Source organism: Mus musculus, chromosome 1, assembly GCF_000001635.26.
Source record: "Mus musculus strain C57BL/6J chromosome 1, GRCm38.p6 C57BL/6J".
Taxonomy (NCBI): Eukaryota; Metazoa; Chordata; class Mammalia; order Rodentia; family Muridae; genus Mus; species Mus musculus.
Window position 1 is genome coordinate 74945315 of NC_000067.6, and position 8696 is coordinate 74954010.

Genomic DNA, 8696 nt, shown 5'->3' on the forward strand with positions numbered 1-8696 from the left:
TTCTAACAACTTAAATAATTTTTATTACAAAAGAAAGACCAAAACATTCCCAAAATTCTCCCATGGATTTCCCCCTCCATGCAAATAAATAGGGTGAAGGAGACAGACTGGAGGAGGAGGAGGTGGGGGTGTGGTTTAGCAGGGGAAGGAGCTTAGCCTGGGCAGGGGTGGCAAGGCCCCTTCCCCAGTCCCAGGTAGTAGGGTCACATTGCCCGGATCAGAGACTCCGCCCATTGACAGCAAAGGCTCAGGAGGCTGGAGGAGTGTGGCCTGCAGGGAAGGTCATGTTTCGGGATGTCCAGGCTGGCTGTGGTCTTTCAGTTCTGGGAGGCAATGAGTCCAGCCAGCTCCCTGCTGGCTTCAAGGGAATCTAGCAGCATCGACTGAGGTGCAAGCCCATCTACGGGCAGCCTCTCTTCATACTGTGATCAGTTGCCAACAGTAAAGTCACAATCCCAGGCCCCGAGAAACATTGGAGTAAGCAGTCCAAAGACAGATGGAATGCGTGTGAAGAATCGCAGCCAGAGCTAGCTGGGTCTTACGGTCTCTAGGAAAAGAGAGCCTACCACACGCTTGTCAGCTCAGTTCACAGCTCTACACCAAGATGAAGGTTCGGGGCCCAGCAAACCTGGTCAAGTCTCAATGGTGTCTCCACTCTGGCACAGAGGACGGAGACAACCTCAGGCCAGGTGCCTTCCAGGGCCAGAGCCTTCCTGGTGAGGAGGCCTTTGGATCCAGCACAGCAGTTCCAGGAGGGCAGTGGTTAGAGTCCCTTCAGCTTCCTGCCCCAGACATGCCCAGTGGATGGAAGGTGCTCTCTTCTAGCAAGAGACGCCCCAGGCGGTAGAGCATCTGAGGGTACCAGTGAACACCCTCACTTGGGGTCCAGCTGCCCCATGCCAAACTGGGAAACAGTCGCAGGGGCCAGAAGGCCAACTGAGCCAGATGGTGGTCAGCCACAGCTGCAAAGCAGGAGGCCACCACATCCTCCACCACAAGTGTCCCATGCCTTGTGAGAGGAGCATAGGACCCAAGGGCCACGTGGGTGGAGACAGCTGCCACCCGAGCAGGCTGGAGGCCTGGTACCCCTGATACCAGCACATATTGGCCTGGTTGCACATGGCTGGCAAATGTGGCCCGGAAGTGGGCTGCTGGTTCTGTATGATTGTCCGCAATGAAGAGCAGGTGGGCAGGCGTGAGCGCCAGCCGACGCGGAGGATCCTGAGTCTCGATGACCTGGAAAGCTCTCAGCCGGTTTGGCTCGCGGTCCAGGAAAATAAGCACATCACTGAAGGTGGGGGTCCCATCCTCCCCCATGGCCAGCACCCGGTCTCCTGGCTTTACAGCTGACAGGGCCACACGCTCCCCGTTCTCTAGGCGCACCTGGGCTCCGGCAGGAAAGCAGCCACCTGTCTTGGCAGCGGCCGAATGCTCTGTAGGTAGAAGGGACATGAAGGTGTTACTGCTGGATGCTTACTCTCAGACACAGTGTCCCGCCCCTAGTACCCTAACCCAGGAGAGCTTCTCTTGCTTTCAGATACCCCCCATCACTATACCCCACTCTTTGATAACCCACCACCAACCCATAGCTTGATCCTCTGCCCTTCTTCTCTCTAGCCCAAACCCTAGCCACTGAGAGGAACACACAGGGGCTGGAGCACCAGATGATGTCCCCACTAGATTCTGTCGTGAATTCCAGAGGCTGGAGGTCAGCAAAGCTGCTACTGTGACCTGAACCCAAGAGAGCCTTGTGGAAATAGAGAAGCTGGCTTAGCTTTGCTAGGGTCTGTTCTACCACTTGATCAAATACCTCCAAGAAATGGCCCTCCCAGAGTGGCATTCTAAGGACTGTGACAGAGCTGACCCGTGGAAAAAACAGGCTCCTGAAGCATCCCCAGATCGAGTGCTCAGGGGGTGGGGCAACGACAAGGACAAAGCCCATCATTTTCAGTTCATATGTTGGTCCCTTATGCGGGGGGGGGGGGGGGCGGGGGCGGACATAGTGGCGTCAGATGGTGGAATGGAGGTCAGCGTTTGGAGTCAGGAGTAATGAACAGGATGGGCCACTTGGCGAGCTGACCTTTGGACCGGTGTTTATAGATGAAGTGGGTATGATTTTAGGTACACACAGTTGGAAGGGTCAGGTTGTGGGTGGGGGTAGTAGGTAGGATCACCCTTGTGAAACCCGGGGGAATCAAAAATACCCCCCCAAAAAAGTCTAGTGTGCCAGTCTTTGAGTGCAACTACTATATAGTCCTATGTAGAGGGGGTGTGCAGTCGAGTGGGACCCACAGAACCATGTGAAGCATTTGTGAGTGGGTTAAGTGTAAGTGACAGGGACACTGGTGAGACTGGGGATGAGGGGCAAGGCTCCAGTGCCTGCCAGTTCTGATCAACAAGGCGGCCAATCTGGGAAAAATCCACTTTATTGAGTCCATTTACCTCCAAAATGTCCAGCTTTGGGGCTCTGGGGAGGAGATTGGGGACGCCTGCGCCCCTCTGGGAGGCCTGACCTGCATTTGCGTGGTAGATTCTGAAACTCTAGGCTTCTGGTCGGGCACTCTGATGTCTAGACACACTCTGGCCCCTAGCCCCATCATGCCTTGTTCTGCATGGGCCTGGATCGGGGACAGTGGTGCCTGCCAACCTGGCTTCCTTCATCTCTTCAACTTGTTCTGTCTTGCACTTCCTGTGGCAGTCTCTGGGCTGTGGACCACCAGGTCAGCACTCAGTGGTTCGGGAAATAGGCCCTGTCTCTCTAGGCTCCTGCCGGGACACTACCGGACATGGGAGGAGCAAGCAGTCCAAAGCAGCTGCAGGGAGCGCTGCCGCCGCCGCCGCCGCCGCCGCCTCGGAAATCCTCTTCCCTCGGGTCCCCGCCTCCATCCCCCGGAGGCCATCTTCTCCTTGGCCCTAGCGGGCTTTGCGCTGCCTGCCCACTCCCTGCGGCCCCGGCCCCGGGCCCAGCCCCCCGGCAGCAGCGGCTCACCAGACTTGACAGAGCAATGCACGTGGGCCTTGGACTCGTAATACACCCAGTCGAAGCCGGCCTCCACTGCTAAGCGCGCCAGCAGTCCATACTTATTTCGGTCACGGTCTGAGGTGGTGATATCCACCGCGCGGCCCTCATAGTGTAAAGACTCCTCTGAGTGATGGCCATCTTCATCCCAGCCTTCGGTCACCCGCAGTTTCACACCAGGCCACTGGTTCATGACAGAGATGGCCAGTGAGTTCAGACGGTCCTTGCAGCGCTGTGGAGGGGAACGAAGTTCGAAGTTAGGGAAAGGAAGCCACCCGGTGGGGAGCAGGTGACAGAAGATTCGACAGCACTCATGGGACTTGGAAAACTTGGAAGGACCTCTGCCCTTTTCCCTTAGGAGTAGAGGACTCTAAATGTGTTCTCCCAGTCTAGCAGCTTTGAGTCCCCAGGGACCTAGGCCACACAGTGGCGCCACGGATCTGGAGGACGCATGGAGTCATGAACTCTCAGGGGACTCTTCTCCAGTCTGTGGAGATCCACTTGGCTCCCTGTCACTTGCTTGGCGTTTGGATTCGCCACAAGGGTAGCTATGCTTTTCCAGGGCCCGGTTGCTCGGTTTTACCTAGGCATCAAGGTGGGTTGTCTGTCACGAGGGAGGAAATTTTAACAGCCTGCGGGCTGGCCTGCTGGGCATGCAAGGCCAAAGGTGCCCAGTAGGTGTCACCGCAGCCTCAGAGCTGAGGCCACCAGACACCGAGCCCTGCCAGTACGGCAGGTGCAGACCCAACAGCGGCCCGGATCTGGGGGTGGGGGTGAGGGTTGGTAGAAATTTCTAGTTCTTCTTAGATTCCGCCAGCAAGTGACACGAAACGTTCCCGTTGGAACCTTCTTTTGAACCCACACCTGCCTATGCTTAGCTGGAGACACCTCAGGCAGAGAGCCAGTCCCCCTCCTCTCTGACTTGGACACAGGGAGACCCCCTAGAAGGGACCTGTAAACTCTCCCACCTCCACCAGGGTGTAGTGTCCCTATTTAGGAAAGGATGGAGAAATAACCGAGCCTATGATCTCAAGAAACTGGCCCTGAATCCTTGGATCTTCCTTGAACAGCGACACCCTAGGGGGATCATCAGTGGCTGCCTATTCATGAATCCCTGTCCTTTGCCCAAGGGACCGTGCACTTGACTGAAGGAAGGGGGTGGAGTTTCCACCTACGAGGAAGGAGCCCTCCACTAGTCTTTAACACCTAGGTAAGGTGTGAGATCCCGCCAAGTATCTATCAACCTACCTCTGCCCCCACAGAGCCTAGGCCCTTACAGACCCTTGGACTTAACCTCAAGAGCCAACAGTGACTAAATCCATACTGTGCAGCCTGGCTTGAGGGTGCTCACTGCCCTCACCCCCACCGCCCGGGGGTGTAGCTCGGTTCTGGTAGCTCCTTCTAGATCCCTGTGATCGAGTTCTTAAACCTCACTAGCCAGCTGCCGCCTGACTCTTCCCCTCTACCCCCTCCTTCGGGTACAGAGCCTGGGCCCTCGCTGTCAATGATTGCCCAGCCTGTGGCCCGGATCCTTATCTGCATTCCTCGGCGCCCAGCCCGGCCCGGCCACCGGCCAACCTTCGGCCCCGACATCGGCCGGCCGGCCCCGGCGCCAGGGCGCATGCTGAAGGCCGTGGTTAAGCTGCTCTTCCTAAAGGCAGTCTTCTAACAGGGGAAGAGCCGATAGACCCTAGCGGAAAGGGGTGTGTATCTTTCCCAAGGCACACCAGACTTCGGAGAAAGAAGTGTGTGTCCTTGATGTCTGGTGGAGTTGGGTCCTGCTCCGTGCATGCAGAGATAAGTTAGTGTCAGCTCTGCTCCCTGCCTTCCTAGGCATCCCTACTCCTATTTCCAATCTTTCTTGTCCGTGCTACCAAGCTCAAGGATTCCCCAAGCTTGGTCTCAGAGCCTGAAGGCTCCAGCACCCCACCCTTTAACCGCAACCGCGCCGCTCAGCCCTCGCGACAGACACGTGGGCTCCCTCGGCTGGTTCCCTTTCCTACCTCTGTCTCCACATTCGACTTTCTTTCCCCTGCTATTCCTTAAGCCCAGAACCAGCCAAGTCGCTGCTCCAGGAGAGGGCAGCGCAGCTAACCAAGGGCACAAGGGAAGGGAAGGCCACGGGGTCCCCGGTGTCCTGAGCTTCTTCGCCTCAGGGATGCCAAACGGCTTCGTAATGACCAGGGCTGGGCTGTGAGAAATGTTAGGCCGAGAGGGATTTCGTGGTTCCCGGAGGCACAAGAGGCAGCCAGGTCCAGGTACCTTCAAGTTCCAGATTTGACCTGAGCTGCCAGCACTCGCGGGCAGAGGGGCCGCCCGCCAACCTGCGGGGCTTGGCAGCGGCAGAAAGCTCCTCTCAAAGACACCGGGCGGGATCCCGGATGCTAACACTCCCGCGGGGTTCCTTGGCCAGCCCATCTTGGGCAGAAAGACACCCGGGATTCACAAGAAGGGCAGGTGCCAGGGGGCGTGCCAGGCAGTCGAGAAAAAAGGTGCTAGAAGAGAGGATAGGGCCGGGCAGGTGGCGATGCTTCGATGGCGCGCTGGGAGGACCGATCGCGCTCACCTGGGTCATGAGGCGGTCGGCACCCGTGTTCTCCTCGTCCTTGAAGATGATGTCGGGATTGTAGTTGGGGGTGAGCTCTTTGAAGCGCTCAGAGCTGCGCGCGATCTTGCCTTCGTAGCGCCCGCTGGCGCCCAGGGTCTTCTCCGGCACGTTGGGGCTGAACTGCTTGTAGGCAAGAGGCACGAGCTTGCGAGGCGGCCTCCGGCGGCTGCCCACCACCCGGCCCGGCCCGCAGCCCCGCGCCGCCGGCACCAGAAGCAGCAGCAGCAGGAACAGACAGAACCGCAGTCGGGGCCGGAGCCAGGCGGGAGACATGGCCGGGTAGCCCGGGAGAGCAGCGGGCGAGGGCGCCTGGTGGGCTGATAGGTGGGCGCGTGGCTGGGACAGCTTCGGGGACTCAGGCGTCTGGGTGGCTCTTGGGGACTCCATGCGGGGGCGCCATGGGCAGCGCGACGCGGCTCAAGGCCGACGGGACTCAGGTGCGGGGCGGGGGCCCGGGGCCCTGGCTGGTGGCGGCGTGCTGTCCCCCTCGGCGCCTCGACTCTGAGCTGCCCGGCTCGCCGGCCGCCAATAAATAGGCCGGCCCGTTTGTTTTGGCAACGCGGCGACGGCGGGGGGCGGCGGGCGGCGGGGCTGAGGGCCGGCGGGCTGGGCTGGGCTGGCCCGGCCGGCGGACTGAAGGGACCCGCGGTTAGCACCCCGGCCCGGCGGTCAGGCGGCTCGGGCAGAGCGGGAGCTGCTGCCGTCTGCGGCGCAGCCCGGGGTCGAGTGAGAGGGGAAATGGAAGAGATCCGGGCTCGGGACCCGCGCAGACCGCACCCTATCCATGTCCCTGCCTCCTGCGCGCTCGACAGCGAACCTGCAGCAAGGGCAGCACAGCCTCCTCCCCCTCCGGCGGGCGGCCCCAAGGCTAGCCAGCCCTGTCCCGCGCGCTCCTCAGCCGCGCGTCCACCCGCCCGCTGCCCTTTGCGCCCCCTGCGCTGCCTGCGATTGTCCTCCTGACGGGCCTCACCCCACCCTGGTCTCTCCTTCCCGTTCCTTGCGGCTCCTGGGAGCCCCACCAGGCGCAAATCTCCTGGACAGGAGATGCCACCCCCACGGAGACCGCAACCCACGTCGCAGCCGGACGCAAGAGGGGGGTAGTGGCCGGACCGCACAACCGCCTACGGTGTCCCCTGCGGAGAAGCAAACCCGAAAGCTGGAGGTCATTCATAACCTGGTGCCCCACCCTGGCCCTGGCAACATTCCCTTTCTCAGCTTGGAGGAGCAGGGTTCTGTATTGACCTGGTGCACAGCTGGGGACCCTATACTGCCCAGTACAGAACTAGGGGATGCGGGTGGAGGCAATGTAGCCTTGTCAGGAGTCAAATAGGACTGGAAACACTGTTAAAAACAAGGGAGAAAGGCCATACAGAATAACAGCCTGAAGTGGGGACATCCACAGAGAGGGAAGAGCACTGAGCGTGCTGCATAAACAACAAACAAACAAACAAGCAAACAAACAAACGGATCCCAATCCACCTGCAGACGGGCACTGCCTGGGAATCACTCGCTCCTCCTCGTCCTACTTCAGAAGTGTTAGAAGCCACGGACTCTGCAGAGACTGCCCGGGAAGCGAATGAGGGTTGTGCACTTTAATAGAACATCCAGGAAGGCAGATGAATTATAATCTATACTGCCCAAACCAGAAGACGCAAGTGTGTTAACGGGCACAGATCACCACCACAATGTCAAATCTTGTGCTGTTTGCGACGGGTTCCACAAATTTAATAAAGTTATAATTAGAAAGCTCAATCTTCCTCCCTCACCCTCACCCTCAACCCCTTCCTTTCTTTACAGATGGAGTCTCTCACCTACGGAGTCCAGGCTAGCCTTGAGCTCTGGATTCTCTTGCTTCCATTTCCGGAGTGCTGGGATGGCAGGGGAGTAGTACCACCATGCTAGACATGCTAGAGAAATCATGATGCTACACACACACACACACACACACACACACACGTGCGCGTGCACCTTCCTCTACCAAAGGAAACCGTGATGATCTATATTTGAAGTTCAAGTCATTTGTTTTGCTCATGTATTTGAAAGAGGCTCTCAGGTAGCCAGGCTGATCCCTTGCCACAGAGTTGAGGATGGCCTTGAGCTACTGGCCTTCCTAACTCTGCTTCTCACGTGCAGGGTTTACGCGCACTTACAAGGTGCCACTACTGCCTTGCTCGGGATTCAGATCTCAAAGCACCATTGTGTCCTGAGAAAAAGATAGCTTTGGAGTATAGACATTCTCCAGCCTCTCACCTCTACCTCTTAGACAAAGTCTCACTATGTAGCCCTGGATGGCCTGGAATGATGTCTGCTAGGAACACAGGGATATTCCACCAAATGAAACTCCCAAGTCTTTGGGCTCAATTTCTAGATGTAGCCTAGCATGTAAAGTAATCTCAGGGTTATTTTTCAGAGCTTGCAATTGTAAAAAATTGGTAAAAGAAAAAAAACGAGAGAAATAATTGTTGGGCATGAAAGCATGTATTTCAGACATAAACAGGTACCTAGCATGTGTGAGGACCTGGGTTCAATCCTCAGTGTGCTTGTGTATGTGTGTGTGTGTATGTGTGCATGAACACACACACACAGAGCCACTGCCACTACCACCAGCAACCTATGCTCAGAGGAATAAAGAAGTAACTGTGGAAATTTTGCTATTTAGATAAAGCTCCTATTACAAATAGGAGGTTTGCAACAGGTAAACCTCCACAGGGTGCCTCTTGAAGTGCACACATCTTCAGTGCCTGCATCTAAGTGATCAGCCTGGCTGAGAAGGTTTGAGTATTAGAGAAGCCTAAACCCAGCTCAGGAGGCAGCGCTCTGCAGAGGCACACCTGATGCCCAGTGGCAGCTCCACTGCCTAAGGAGCCCTTATTTGACATGTGTCAGATCTTTAGAAACTGACATTCAAAAGGAGAGAATCACAGTTTGAAAGGGGACACAAGGCAAAGCATAAAGGTGGCCAGATATCAGAACCCTAAAACAGTCCTTTAAAAATGGTATTCTTTACGTTTCGTGAATGTATACAACAGCACGTGACCTAACTGCTCCCTTTCATCCAAGAAGAGAGTG

General features: G+C 57.1%; 1 protein-coding gene across 2 annotated transcripts; it reads right to left on the bottom strand.

Moving 5' to 3' along the window:
• On the bottom strand, positions 1–6358 carry Ihh (Indian hedgehog). 2 transcript variants are annotated; one of them, NM_010544.3, is made up of 3 exons: positions 5586–6358; positions 2990–3251; positions 1–1433 (listed from the first exon to the last, which is right to left on the bottom strand). In NM_010544.3, the coding sequence occupies exons 1-3, from the start codon at positions 5898–5900 to the stop codon at positions 775–777; spliced, it is 1236 nt and encodes a 411-aa protein (NP_034674.2). In that variant the 5' UTR covers positions 5901–6358; the 3' UTR covers positions 1–774. The 2 variants fall into 2 exon arrangements, with proteins under 2 accessions (NP_034674.2, NP_001300612.1); NM_001313683.1 differs by lacking the exon at positions 1–1433 and having other exon boundaries at positions 2409–3251.
• Positions 6359–8696: the final 2338 nt, after the last annotated feature.